Consider the following 14,138-nt stretch of genomic DNA (forward strand, 5'->3'; position numbering starts at 1 on the left):
TTCGAATGGTTTATAATTATACTTTTGAAGAAACTTTAAGCTTCTAGAAAAAATGGAGAATAAACAAACGTTCTGGTAACTATGGCATAGTGGAGAATATAATAAAAGCAACTCTGTGCTTTAGTATTTGGCGATAAAGTGGAAGTTTTACAAATACTCTATGCAAAGAAAAGAACGTCGTTTTTTTCATTTACTAAGTTTACTTTTCGAAGTTGCGCGATGAGAGTTACGTGTGATTATCCAATATTGTAGAGGAAATAAAAATAGATTTATGTTTTGTTAATTAGTGGCTGATGCGTAATATTTTGTAGGATCGTTTTTTAATTGTTTTTTTTTTTACACACATTATTGAATAGAAAACCGAACGAAGAAATGAGAGAGTCCAACATAAATTAATAAAACAGCTGATATCAAATTAACATTTCGCGCGAATAGATTGGGATAGAGTGAAACAGCATGTAACCGAGAATAGTGTACCACCAAATGAATCTGGTAAAAAATTTCCCAAAACAAAAGCGCGCGAAGGGGAAGAAATTGCGCGCCAAATACTACTACTAGTACAGCAGTTTATTAAGTTCCATTATAGCAGAAAATAATGAAGTTTTCTAAATGGTCGCACATATCTAATAATGTTCGGTAGTGTAGTTATTAAAAAAGTAATAGGATAATAACTTAAATATAATAAATACATCGTATGCTCAGTTGAATGACTACGAGTGACATGCAGTACTCACACACACACGCTTACATCTTGTGTGCACATTGGTAAAGAGTGGTGTTCGATTCATTCTGTGAATGCTTTTGGAGGGAAAATTGATGTCAGTCGGAATTTGAGCGGGATAAAGTAAAGACGTGTATGGTGTTAACGTGTTAAAGACCATTGATAAGAGGACGTGCATTTTTTGTGAAATTATAATAATTACAAGGATATTAAATATAAAATAAAACAAACCTTTCAAAATATATAATGTCACAGCCATCAATTGCTTCATTTTTTAATACGCGTAAGCGAGTCGCGACGGATGAAGTGGCTGCCATTAAAAGTCGGGTAAGTAGTAGTAAAGGACTAATGATTGTTTCTGTGAATGTGTTTAACTGGAAAAGTGACAATATCCTTTGGCGTACTTAAGTGGATCGCCAAACGAACATTTTGTATGTAAAGGCATTTCACCCTTATATTTGAACACTCTCTTATGCTTGTACATACGTGGGTGCGTGTTTATGTGTGTGTGATGTAATTTGAACGTGCTCTTAAAGCCAATTATGCTCTTTGATGACGATGGAAACGACATTAATTTAACGAAATTTTACATTTTACAGCGACTAACAGATGACAATGCATCGGCTGTCCCTTCTCCTACTCCCAGTGGAGCAGGAATCCAAAATGATGATGACGATATCACCGCTATCAAAGCAGCTGCAATGGGTATTCGGACTCGATCCGGTCGTACCATTAAGCGTACTGGTATTCAACCCACAGCCGAAGTGCCGCTTAAAAAGCAGAATAAAGTGGAACAGACTACATTACAACAACAAAAACTAGTACAATTTATCAAAAAGGGACCAATGTCCCCAAGGAAAAAGGCAACACCAATTAATGAAATGCAAAAGAAGAATGAAGAAACACCAAGTGCTAATACAGCCATAAAGATAGCAAATGCCTTTGCGTCTAAGGACAATGCAACAAATGTACTACGAGGACTCAAAACTCCAACCAAACAAATTATAAAAGGTTCTGGTGTTACACCTCTAAAGCACGATGACTTAAAGGGTCTCGTACGGAAGGAATTAAATTTCGATGAAGTAAAGACGAAATTGTCGCGCAGTGCCAAATTGCAGGAATTAAAAGCTTCTCTATCGCGCATACAAGATCTTGAAAAGACGCGTAAAGCCCAAGAAGACCGTAATCGTCGTTTACGTGACGGTCAAAGCGTCTCGCCATTAAAGAAAACAACAGCCCTTGTTCAGCTTAAGGAATTTGATACGATTGAATTGGAAGTATTGACTAGGTAAGTTTAAAAATACTGACCAATCCAACCTATTTTTTATATTATATAATTTCATTCAATCGAGTTCCCCAATTTTTACATACTGAATGTGGCCTACAACGATAACCCGATAAACTATTGAGGTCATATAAGTTATTTTTTATATATATTTCAACTGCTCTCACTGACTGGCGAGTGTTAAACTGCTGTCACTGCATTTACCAACGGTCTGATGGTCATTCAGTTAGCTATGTAATTCACGGCGTTACTCTACGTCATTGTCAAACATTTAAATTTTTTGTTCTCTTCCTAGTAGCTTGCATGCTTCTTTTGCTTAGCGTTGCAGATGGAAGCAAATAAAAGCAGAAACACTCTTGTTTACATTCTTGCAATACTGCCTGGCTATTACATGCTAGTATATACATAAATGTATACCCAAATTATATCAAGAATCTTTTTATTTCCTCTTACATGACTTTGACTTGACTTATCTCTTGCACATTCCAATGCTCAATTTTTTTGTTGGTTTTTTTTTTTTTTACATTGTTTTATCCTTGTATCGAGGGATGTTTTTGTAACGGTCGGTTGCTGTCGTGGTTTACAATTTCTTCAGAAGTGAAGTCAGGTAGCTAAGAATGAACTGCGAAAGTAATTTTGTTTTGATAATAGATACACATCCATAAATAATAATTTAACTGGTACAGTACAGCAGACCCCATGTAATAAAAGGAGGCATCTAAATATAAAAAGGGATGTACATACTTCTGTGTATATACATATGTATGTAAAGTATGTCTGAATGATGAAAAATTAAAATGTTGGCCTTTGTATAGATAGAAGCATTAATCTTATGGCTTTTGCTTCAATTTTTAATCTTTGAATCAATATTTTTGCCGTTGTATCTATGTTACCTATGAGTTTCTACAGTTTTATAATTTATCTCATATAGTTATTATTTATGAATGGTGGGTATTTTACGAATTATATTTTATTTATTTTTTTCACTTGAAATTCTCCTGCAAGTTATACTATTGTTTTTATTGCAGTCCGGCAAAAACATTCAAGACCCCCACCAAAATACCACCACCAACACCAGATAAAAATGAGCTTATGTCACCACGTCATACAGATGTGTCGAAACGCATCCTCTTCAGCCCCGCAAAGCAGGGTTCGCCGGCAAAAGTTGCGGTGCCACCTGCTTACCAGCGCTTTATGAGCCTTGCCGAGTCGAGCAAAGCTGGCCAGTTGCCTTTGCCATTTAAATATCGTAATCTTATTGAAGTATTCAAGGGAGTGGACTCTGTGTGCGCTATGTTCCACAATCGCAAGGAATGCATTACGTTTAAAAAATTGAAACCGGCCGTGCAAAGGATGCTGCGTAAAAATTTCACAGAAACCCATTTGGCACAAATTAAACATTTGTATCCAGATGCATTTATTTTTTCACAAATGAAAATGCGCAATTACGGTTCCGTATCAAAGGCGGACTATTTCCAATTAGTTATTTGCCCAAATGTCGACGGCAACACGTCGGAAAAAGTAAAGAGTCATATTTTAGAGGAAAATGATGTTGCCGACAATATTTTGAATGTGGCTCAAACATGCGTAATGAATCCGCAAGTTATGACTGAGCGTTTACAGCGTTTTACAAATACTATGTTACAACGCGTTTTAAATGAACACGAAAAGTTCTTGCAGACACTTGATCCGCCGATCCGCATACCTAAGTCAAAAGTGACGCGTTGGCATCCGGATTTCGAACTAGAAAACTGTCCAGAAATTGAATGCGCTCATTTACCACAGCCACCAAATGTGGAGAAGTATTCCTCGGCGCGCGATATATTGTCTACAGCACGTAATCTTTTCAACTGTGCAACACCAATGGAGCGAGCGCTAGAACGTTACGAAGCTAAGATGGAAGCAACACGAGTGGCAGAAGAGAATGCAAATAATGCCTCTAAAGTCACCTCTACGACTGACACAAAAGGGAGCACACATGAAAGTAAAGATCTTCCGGCGACAACTATCAAATCCGGAGCTCTGGCTACAGTGACAACTGAAACTTCTACAATCAAAGCAACTCGTGCACCCGCTGATGCTTGCCAAAACACAGTGGGCACTGGAAATGATGTCACTTCTAATTTATTGAAAGGTGTGCCTAAATCGTTGCTAGAGAAAATACGCGCCAAGCAAGCGGCCAAAGCACTAGATGCTATGACAAGGCGACCCTCACAAGATCAGGAAGCCACTATGTACTCACGCCTACCAGAATTGGCCCGTCATCTACGTAACGTTTTTATTACCGAACGGAAGGGTGTGCTAATGCTGGAAATCGTCATAAAAAAGATTCAAAATAGTTATCGTGCGTGTTTGACGGCACAAGAATTGGAGGCTCATTTAAAGCTTATGGCCAAAGAGGTATCTGCATGGGTGTCCTTTCACGAGGTACGTAAGACAATGTACCTTAAAATAGCACGTGAAATGGAATTGAAAAAAGTTATTGCCAAACTGGAAGAAGTAGCAAATGAAAAGAGCAAATAATTTAAAAAGAAAATATATTTTTTTATATAATAAAATTTTGTTATATTATTAAGCAGACACAAAGTTATATACTGGCAATTTATTTAATATTAAGATTTTTATATATAACATAAAATTATGCAAATTACTGAAAAGTTTTTGTTAATGTCAATTTATAATTCCTCAAAGTTAATTGTTCTAAGAATTATTTCAAATTTCCATCCTAATTTTGTCCCTTAGTATTGCCTCATTAAAAAAAAATATTTGTATCCTTAGATTTAAATCTGAAAACAAAGGTTTGTTATATTTTATATGCTAAATGCCACATAATATTTACTTTCATGTAATAAGTTCTCCAATATTCCTAAAAGATTGCATATTCTCATATTGCATGGAAACAAAGTGACATTTGTGGAAACAATATGTAGTCACTGAATAGTTAATTGTAAGCATTTTCATTTCCCAAGTGATACTCATGTAACCGTTATATATTCATTACATCACCTTACTTTTCTTTTGTAAAACTAACATCGATGTCTACATTTGTTATAATTAATAAAAATTATGTAAGTGATTCCAAATAAAGATTAATAATTAAAGCATTTACCAATTAACTTTAGAGAATGCTACCGTGTTGGCACAGTATTAATTGAATTCGCTGTTATGAAATTTATGATTGATGAATTATTTAATACAACTGGTGAACCTGCACTCATTTTAGGGATAAGAAATTCATCAGCTTATCCAAACGTGTTGATCTCTATAGAAAAAAAAGGATAAAAAATAAGTGATAGTTACGGCTGCACCGAAGCTATAATACCCTCCACAGTCGGTCATGGCAGCTGTGTGTTGTATATCCGATGCGGACCATTTTTTCAGAGATTATACCGTTACCTTGGGCAATAACAAGTGCCAAATTTCTTCTAGGTATCTAGTCAAATGCAAAAGTTTCCCTTGCAAGAACTAGATTTTGATCGAACAGTTTGTATGGCAGCTATATGCTATATTATTCTGATCTGAGAAATTTCTTCAAATATTATTTCGTCTTGAGCAAAAATATGTGCAAATGTTCGTGAAGGCATCTCTTCAATTAAAAAGTAAATTTCATCATTCAGTTTGTATTTCAGCTAACATACATATAAGCTATAGTGGTGCGAAATCAGCTTCTTAGAGAAAAAAGGACGTGTGCAAAATGTCATATACATATATATATTTTATAAGGTCTTGGACGTTTCCATGTTACAAATTTGGTGACAAATATAAAATACCATCTTCAGGGTATATTATTTATGATGTGGCAACGTTTTGCTGTCAAATGTCAAAATTTATTTTGGCGCTTCCGTTCCGTTCGTTACTATGTTTTATCGTAAATAATACAAAAATTAAATATTTATTTTTATTGTGCATGTTTATATTGTGTTGTTATTCATTATATATAAAATGGCAGAAGATATTATAATACATGAGCCAACAAAAGCTGAGTGTGGTGAAATTAAAGCTATTGCTAAGGACACTGTGCATAGAATTTGCTCCGGCCAGGTATTCTTTAATGAAACACCCATAAACGCCGTTTCATAATGTAAATTAAAATGACCGCTTATTAGGTTGTGCTTACTCTGGCGGTGGCTGTGAAAGAGCTTGTCGAAAATTCCATTGACGCCGGTGCATCGCTCATTGAAGTCAAACTTCGGGAACAAGGTTTAGAATCGTTGGAAGTTAGTGATAATGGCTGCGGAGTTCGTGAAAGTGATCTCGAAGCTATGAGTAAGGAATGTCGAATTTGAACTGAAGTTGATATTGAAACCGTTCTGATTGCAGCCGCAAAATACCATACATCAAAGATCAAAGACTTTGTTGATTTGCAAAACGTTGAAACGTTTGGATTTCGCGGGGAAGCACTTAGTTCCCTTTGTGCTTTGTCTGATTTATTTGTGCTCACAAGGCATGCCTCGCAAGATGTTGGTGGGTCATATTCATGCTATTACCGTACCAACTTTAATTATACTTTGAGTTGGATTATATATATATGTAGGTGTACGTCTGGAACTCGATCATGAGGGTAAAATTAAAAAGCGGACCCCCTGCGCTCGTGGTGTAGGCACCACGGTTACATTAACAAATTTGTTTGTGACGCTACCTGTGAGGCGTCGCGATTTTACGCGTAACGTTCGCAAAGAGTTCAACAAAATGTGTCAAATTTTACAAGCATACTGTTTAGTAGCGCGAGGTGTTCGTATAATTTGTACTAATCAGAATGCCAAAGGTGCTAAAATGGTAGTTATGCAAACACATGGAAGTCAGGATGTTCTAGCAAATGTCGGTGCAGTTTTCGGGAATCGTCAAGCATCCGAGCTTTTGCCTTTAAAGTCGATCTTCTGTGCGGACCAGGCTTTAACCGAAGAAGGCTTACATGCAGAATTACAGTCAGAATTTGGAACGGATGATAACTTGCAAATTACACCCGAAGATTTGGATCAATTAAAATCCTCACGTTTTAAGTTGGAAGGATATGTGTCCAGCTGCAATCATGGTGCCGGCCGATCGTCCAAAGATCGCCAATATTTTTATATAAACTCGAGACCCTGTGATCCAAAAAGTGTAAGATTTTCCACCACCTCCATCATCAAATATGACTTTCATTACTTTTTTCAGATATCAAAAATTGTGAATGACACTTATCATCGCTACAATAGTCATCAATATCCGTTTATATTTTTAAACATCGTTACTTCTCGGTCGGACGTGGATGTAAATCTAACTCCAGATAAACGGCAGTTATTGATTCACAATGAAAAAATATTGATAATAGCTATCAAAAAGGCATTGTTGAATACATACGCCAACTTACCATCTACATATAAACTTCAAAACTCTACTATAGTTAGCATGTTGGGAAATGACCGAGAAAATGCACAAAATGAAAATGTGGAGGAAAAGGTAACGACTGATGAACCTCTTGAGAATATGCCAATTAGCAGTTCACAATGTTTTATGGATGTATTATCACAATGGAAGAAAACTGGCGATACAGTAGGCACAGCCCCACCGGTCTCTAAAAAGCGGAAATATCCAGACGAAGTAGAAGTGCGTACTTTAAAGTTAAAGAAAATACATGAGTATTTAGATAGAGAAAATCCAAAACATTGTGATATGCCTAAAGAGTTCAGAGTACAGTCTGAGAGTGATGATGACGAAACTAGTCAACCAGCTAAGGCAAATGTCTCAAATGTGGTATTGAATGAACAGAAATCATTTGACACTAGTATACTTGATTTAGAACGCCTAAGCAAAGAATCTCTAGGTCTGTAACGGAATCTAAAAAATCCTTTATTTCCTTTATATTTATTAGTTAAAATATTTTTCCTATAGAATTTGACTCATTGACTGAAAAAACTGTGGAGCGCCTGGATCGTGAAGTTTTATCTAACCCGCCGGAATTAGTTTTGCACTTAGACGTTCCGGTTAAAGTTGATAATTTGATGGATTCGATGAATAAAAATGACGAAGATGAAGATGTGACGTGTTCTCAATTATCTGCTACAAAAACTGTAGTGTTAGATGATAGTGTAATAGATGCTGAATCTACTAGCAAGTACTACTCTACTGGAGTTATGCGTATTACACTCCCAGAAATCGAGCGAAATATTAAAGCTGAGGAAAAGTTAAAGGCTGAAATTAAACAGTCTAATAAAGCCAAGCTGGAGCGCTTACGTTTCAAAAGTGAAATTAATCCCAGTCAAAATTTAAAGGCAGAAGAGGAATTACAGCGTGAAATTAGCAAGGAGACTTTTGCCAAAATGGAAATTTTGGGTCAATTTAATTTAGGTTTCATCATTGTGAAATTGGATACGGATCTTTTTATCATCGATCAACACGCCACTGACGAGAAATATAACTTCGAGGTGTTGCAACGAACTACGGTTATGCAATCACAACCACTGGCTGTACCGCAGCCACTCGAACTGACGGCGGCCAATGAGATGCTCTTGCTAGATCACCTGCCAGTGTTTGAGAAAAACGGCTTCAAATTTGAAATCAATGAAAGTGGTAAATAGTTTTGATCATATAACAGTAGGAAAGAGTAAATAGTCAGATTTCTTTGTAAATTTTGATGCAGCACCGCCTACTAAGAGAGTTAAATTACTGCGTAAACCCTCTAGCCAGGGTTGGGAATTTGGCAAGGAGGATATTGACGAGTTACTCTTCATGCTTCAGGATGCTCCTCAAGGAAGTGTGTGCCGACCATCACGAATACGCGACATGTTCGCATCGCGAGCTTGTCGCAAATCGGTAATGATTGGTATGGCCTTGAAACGTGCTACGATGAAGAAATTAGTTACGCACATGGGAGAGATTGAACAACCTTGGGTAAGTCAAATTCAAAACCAAACGTCAACGTTAAATAAATTAGTTCGATATATATACCATAAGTATAATACAAAATAATAAGAAACACTGTTATATGCATATGGTTAAGAGAGTTTAAATAACATTAAGTTGAAATTATTTGCCTTCATGTATATTCGATTTAAAGCCATTCGCCACCAATTTTACTACCTGAGATGGGTCGCGACCTTTAGTTTCCGGTAAATAGCGTTTAGTCAGTAAGAAAAGCAAAATGCAGACCACGGAGAAAGGTATGAACACCAAAGAGCCCCATACTTCTTGTAGTGTTGGAAAGAGCATGCCCACGGTGAAATTACATGCCCAAGAGGAAAGACTTCCGAGAGACATGGCCGCTGGGCGTGGAGCCACTTCGAAAAGTTCTGTAAAAATTTACAGCAAGCTAATATGTATATGCTTAATAACATGTATAGTTGCTTACCAGATCCAATGAAGAATGGTATGGGACCCAATCCAAACTGGAAGAAGAAAATGTAAAGAAATATGCAAGCGATGCAGCCCATTGCAAACCAAGAGACATAGTCCTGAAACGAAACGAAAGGAAGATAAGTTAGATAAGTCGTTCAATTGAACAAGAAGATCTAGTACTCACAATAAAGTAGAGCAACACTGCAAATGCCATTAAAAAGACACCACTAAAAAACGTTGAGAAAAGAAAAAGTGGACGACGATTGAAGCGGGCCATTAAATATGGCCCGAATAATGATATTAGCAAATTAAGGCTACCAGCACCTAAATTAGTCCACTCGGCAGCAGTTGCAGATAACCCAGCTTTCAGAAAAATAGACACCGAATAGAAGAAAATCTGGAAAATTGTGTATGTCACCAAATAAATATAATTGATGTATATAATAACTTATAAAGCGAACCAAATTAATAATTTTTACTCAAGTCCGTTTAATTCCCTAAATGCACGAACGGAGTAAAATAAATGCCAAACGTAGTCGTTTCTTCATTCTTTTTATAAATGTTACTGTTTATCAATACTTTACTCACAGCGTTAATTCCGGATAATTGTTGTCCGCCTTGATAAGCACAAACGATGATCAATGGTAAGCGAAGCTTAGGATCGCTAAGAATGGCCGTGTAACTGCTGACTTGATTTTTAACATTCGCTTCTGCTTCCATCTCAGAAATCTCTCTATTAATCGCATTTTCACTAACGTTTCCACGTAACTTTTCCAGTTGCTGTCGCGCGGTAACCTTATCACCTTTCATAATGTATAACCATTTCGGACTTTCTAGATAGTAGTTCATAGGTGCATAACATACTAGCACTAGCACAATGTAAAGGCTGATCGCGATGTGCCATTGATCAGCATTACCGAAGACGCTTCGTAAACTAAATACTTGTGCTATCACAACACCGGCGGTTAGGCCCATTGGACAGAAGACACCTAAAACACCGCGCATTGATAGTGGTGCCACCTCTGACAGGTACATAGGCAAACATGCCGTCGTTAAACCTGATGCTAGGCCTGCCAGAAAACGGGCAATAATAAGCGTTTCCACTGAACGGAGCATGCGACAAGTGTAGAATAGCATTGCGGAGATGATAAAGATCACACCGCAGTAGAGAAAACTGCTACGCCTGAAAAAAGTATATGGAATGAAATTAATACACTCTTATTAGTTATGTGTAAGGTAACTTTTATTATAGGCTATTAAGAAGCCCAAAAATATGAAATCGAACGAATATGGTAACTGCATAAAATCAGTTATGCGTTTAAGGAAACAAATTTAAAATCTGAGTTGAAATTCTGTTGTTCGTTAACATAAATATTTGAATTTTAGTACATAATTTTAGACGTGAATGTTACCTTCCGAAACGGTTGGCCACTTTTGCTCCTGTAAGAGATCCTATTGCGCCGCCAACTAAAAAAATCGAAACAATCGTTGACCATAGAACGTTGATACCCATTTCTCCCAACTCCCAGTCATATCTCTCTATCAGTGTCTGATTACACCAATCGCGCATAAACTGCAAAAATATTTTCGTATTTATAAATAGTAGAAATAACGAAAGATTCGTGATTTAGAAACAAATTCCTTTGCTGGTGAACTTACCTCTGCAGGACTATTCATAACACCAACGCAATATCCTGCGGGAATTGCTGAGCCTATGGTTGCACCATATCCAACAAAGGCCAGCTGCTTGCTCCATCGCCCTGCCTGAAATTCACATAGATCAGCAACATTAAATAAAACGCCCGAGTAAACTCAGAACACTTAAACAAAACCTTATCCTGTTGTTGATCGACCAGGCGTTCTTCCTCATTTGGCTTTATCGCCTGCTTATTTTCCGGCGCAGCGATTTTGTAGGCCCCTTCTTCACACAGTGACGCGCTCATTTTGTGTGACTTTGTTCGTGACGAACAAAGATTTTTATTAATTTCGCAGTTGTGGGTGCTATCAGCTAACTCTATGAGCCTTATTAGCTTAATCTGTGATTTACTATTTTGTACACGCAATTGGCATTAGATTAGCCTTTCTCGCTTTTTTATCCATTTAAGATAAATGCTGAAGTGCTCATTTGATAACGTTGGCTTTTTAATTGTGAAAGTTGGATACCATTGAATTTGACGTGGGGCTTTTAATTCATATTGATAAGAGAATTTCATGCTGGCCAAATAGAGGGCTCCAAGATTGTTGGATGTGTAAATATTTAATATTTAAATATTCTACAAATGTACATACATATAAGTATATATTTTTATCTACAATGGAATTTCACTGAGAGTTATTATTAGACATAATATTTAAATTATAATACATATTATATATTTTGCAATATGTTTATGAACTTCTACGATAACCTAAGCCAAATATATAAGTCTTTTGAGATATGTTCGACTCTGATCCATATGTATGGTTGCTTCTTCTTCGTCAATCTTCCTATTGCCATGCAAAATGTAAAATTTTTTTTTTAGAACATATACACGTACATGTAATTTTATCATAAAACATATGTATTGTAAATATTATATAATTGGATGTTGCATCAGATGTGCTCAGTTCCCCGTAGACTTCCATTATCTTTTAAAATAAGTCACCATCTGTGAACTGATTGCGCCATGGCTTAACGAATATGTACATATGTGTGTACAATGTGGAAATATCACAATTTAATTTTTATATGTATAGACTTATCTACTGTTAACACCATTTCATGTTACAAATAATTTAAAAAGTACTACAGAACCCTCTATTTGGATAAGCTGTGTAATTGTGTCTTTTTGCTTTATATATACTTTAGAATTGTCCACATGGGCGGCCAACGATGCGTCACCTTATCAATATCGCAATGCTTGAAGACGATGTGGAAATCGATGATACACAGACAGTTACTTAGAAATATGCTTCGCCAGACTGTTGATTAGTTGGTAAAAATAGGATGGTACAGGTAACTGGAGTTTGAGAATTCGTGAGTCTGGGCTAGGTAAACAACAACAATAATAACATATGGCACAAAAAAATTAAAATTCATAAATTTGTCAGTTCAGATTTTTTTTATTAAACACTGATTGTACGAAAAACATTAAATCCACTATGCGCCGTGGACAATATTACACCCGGCAATTGCGGATGCCAATGCAACTCTTTTATTTCTTTCTGTCCTTGATGTATGAATAGTAATTGCGGTGGTAGTTTATTTATCTCATCTTCGGTTTGTGTTTGTTCTGATGCGTTGGGTGTTGCCTCTTGGTCAATATCCTTTTCTACCGCCAAATCCCATAGAGCAATCTGATCATCATCACCACCAGACGCAAATACTGTAGCGTCATTAGGGTTCCATTCCAATGTGGTAATGTGGTCAGTATGGTGTTTGAATGTTGCTATTGGTTTCTTTGACTGAAATTGTCTTAAGTCCCAAACATGTAGGAAACCATCGTCGCCACCGCTTGCAATAAACGGTTCTGTGCGATTCCAGGATATAACATTAATGTCACTTTGATGTGCATCATCACATGTGAGCATACAAGCCTTTTGTGGTGGTGCTCTACAATCCCAAATTCGTATTGTTTTATCGACTGAGCAGGAAGCCAATACGCTAGCCTCATTGGGGCTCCATTGCAAATCTTCTACAGATGCAGTATGACCCACTAGTGGACGCTGATCAACTTTCCAGCTTCCTCCTTCTAAAGGTGACCAAATGTGTATATCACGTCTGCAATGCATTACAGACTTAATATGTAAAAAATTCTCTTAGGTTAAATTTCGTAATTACTTACTTGCAATCACCCGTTGCGAGTACACCTTCAGCACATAGACTCCAGTCAATTGCGAAGCCTTCTTGCTGATGACCATTGAAAGTGAATGCTGGACGTACGGTCTCATCAACAATTTCACGTTCATATTGTTTAAGTAGTTGGGAATCTTCGACTGCTTGAAGCTGTTTTGATATATCCCAAATATTTACTCGTCCCAGTTCACTCCATGAAGCTGCGTAAACGGTATTGCCTAAGCGGCGGGCACGTACACGATTTACACAACCTTGATGCTTTATCAATGCACATGCCATTTGTGGTTTTCGTTTTTCATCTGAATTGTCATCATCGTCTTGGTCATCTTCCAATTCCTCATCATCTTCATCATCATCACCACCTTCCTGCGTCTTGTGCAAATTACTCATTTTCATGACGATTAAATTGTTGACATGAGTACGGGCTGCCTGAGTTCCAGCCACCATATAAGCGGTTAAGGGAAACTTCTCCCTACCGGCGCCCAATTCATCAGGCACTATGTCAAAACTAAGGCATGGCGCTCCGGTTGATGCCTGATGCAGCATTATGTAGGCAGATTCATCACATACGAGCTCTTCGCCATCTTCCAAAGGTTTACCTGGCAAGTATACCTCTTTGGATTTAGCGGCGTTCGTTGTTTCTTCTTCATTGTCACTTTCCATTCCTTCCTCGCCGGCGTCCTCGTCATCCTCGGCTTCGACATATTCCAAATCCATATCATCATTATCCATTGTTTGAAAGTAAAATATTTCCTGAATTTAAAAATGACCAACTCGAAAATATTGTTTTGACATTTCTCATATTGGCACGTGCAATCCAAAAAGTTATTGCCAGATCAGTTTTTGTTTTTTTTGTGACAACGGGTGGTATCTGGGAAAAAAATTCTATGGGACTCACATTTAGGTTCCAAATTAAAAATAGGAAGGACCCATATATGAAAATAAAATTTCTTTATATTTACAATCTTGAAAGAACTGGAACA

The 14,138-nt window shown here is 36.9% G+C and overlaps 3 protein-coding genes across 5 annotated transcripts; 2 read left to right on the plus strand and 1 right to left on the minus strand.

The window, feature by feature from the left end:
- Nucleotides 1–112: 112 nt before the first annotated feature.
- Nucleotides 113–5,118, plus strand: LOC105230593 (DNA replication factor Cdt1). Its single transcript, XM_049461643.1, has 4 exons — nt 113–232; nt 357–1,048; nt 1,321–2,009; nt 3,035–5,118. The coding sequence occupies exons 2-4, from the start codon at nt 968–970 to the stop codon at nt 4,527–4,529; spliced, it is 2,265 nt and encodes a 754-aa protein (XP_049317600.1). The 5' UTR covers nt 113–232; nt 357–967; the 3' UTR covers nt 4,530–5,118.
- Nucleotides 5,119–5,808: 690 nt separating this feature from the next.
- LOC105230589 (mismatch repair endonuclease PMS2) lies at nt 5,809–12,509 on the plus strand. The gene is made up of 8 exons (XM_011211444.4): nt 5,809–6,047; nt 6,113–6,272; nt 6,327–6,470; nt 6,541–7,106; nt 7,161–7,809; nt 7,878–8,555; nt 8,626–8,876; nt 12,169–12,509. The coding sequence occupies exons 1-8, from the start codon at nt 5,949–5,951 to the stop codon at nt 12,262–12,264; spliced, it is 2,643 nt and encodes an 880-aa protein (XP_011209746.2). The 5' UTR covers nt 5,809–5,948; the 3' UTR covers nt 12,265–12,509.
- Nucleotides 8,920–14,017, minus strand: LOC105230590 (glutamate-rich WD repeat-containing protein 1). 3 transcript variants are annotated; one of them, XM_029552106.2, is made up of 7 exons: nt 13,518–13,692; nt 10,980–11,080; nt 10,733–10,893; nt 9,909–10,503; nt 9,505–9,717; nt 9,334–9,436; nt 8,920–9,274 (listed from the first exon to the last, which is right to left on the minus strand). In XM_029552106.2, the coding sequence occupies exons 1-7, from the start codon at nt 13,600–13,602 to the stop codon at nt 9,012–9,014; spliced, it is 1,521 nt and encodes a 506-aa protein (XP_029407966.2). In that variant the 5' UTR covers nt 13,603–13,692; the 3' UTR covers nt 8,920–9,011. The 3 variants fall into 3 exon arrangements, with proteins under 3 accessions (XP_029407966.2, XP_011209748.2, XP_011209749.2); XM_011211446.4 differs by lacking the exon at nt 13,518–13,692 and adding an exon at nt 11,153–11,461 and having other exon boundaries at nt 10,980–11,084; XM_011211447.4 differs by lacking the exons at nt 8,920–9,274; nt 9,334–9,436; nt 9,505–9,717; ... (1 more) ...; nt 10,733–10,893; nt 10,980–11,080 and adding an exon at nt 12,403–13,080 and having other exon boundaries at nt 13,145–14,017.
- Nucleotides 14,018–14,138: the final 121 nt, after the last annotated feature.

This window comes from Bactrocera dorsalis, unplaced genomic scaffold (assembly GCF_023373825.1).
Source record: "Bactrocera dorsalis isolate Fly_Bdor unplaced genomic scaffold, ASM2337382v1 BdCtg070, whole genome shotgun sequence".
Classification (NCBI taxonomy): Eukaryota; Metazoa; Arthropoda; class Insecta; order Diptera; family Tephritidae; genus Bactrocera; species Bactrocera dorsalis.

What these genes read in the sequence shown, in the direction of transcription:
- LOC105230590 (XM_011211446.4), bottom strand. Translation starts at nt 11,263, where the DNA reads ATGAGCGCGTCACTGTGTGAAGAAGGGGCCTACAAAATCGCTGCGCCG. An exon ending in TTATGAATAGTCCTGCAGAG is followed by an intron (nt 10,894 to 10,979) that starts GTAAGTTCACCA and finishes ATATTTTTGCAG; the next exon opens with TTTATGCGCGATTGGTGTAA. An exon ending in CAGTGTTGCTCTACTTTATT is followed by an intron (nt 9,437 to 9,504) that starts GTGAGTACTAGA and finishes GTTTCGTTTCAG; the next exon opens with GACTATGTCTCTTGGTTTGC.
- LOC105230589 (XM_011211444.4), top strand. Translation starts at nt 5,949, where the DNA reads ATGGCAGAAGATATTATAATACATGAGCCAACAAAAGCTGAGTGTGGT. An exon ending in GCATGCCTCGCAAGATGTTG is followed by an intron (nt 6,471 to 6,540) that starts GTGGGTCATATT and finishes ATATATATGTAG; the next exon opens with GTGTACGTCTGGAACTCGAT. An exon ending in GACCCTGTGATCCAAAAAGT is followed by an intron (nt 7,107 to 7,160) that starts GTAAGATTTTCC and finishes TACTTTTTTCAG; the next exon opens with ATATCAAAAATTGTGAATGA.
- LOC105230593 (XM_049461643.1), top strand. Translation starts at nt 968, where the DNA reads ATGTCACAGCCATCAATTGCTTCATTTTTTAATACGCGTAAGCGAGTC. An exon ending in TGGCTGCCATTAAAAGTCGG is followed by an intron (nt 1,049 to 1,320) that starts GTAAGTAGTAGT and finishes TACATTTTACAG; the next exon opens with CGACTAACAGATGACAATGC. An exon ending in GAATTGGAAGTATTGACTAG is followed by an intron (nt 2,010 to 3,034) that starts GTAAGTTTAAAA and finishes TTTTTATTGCAG; the next exon opens with TCCGGCAAAAACATTCAAGA.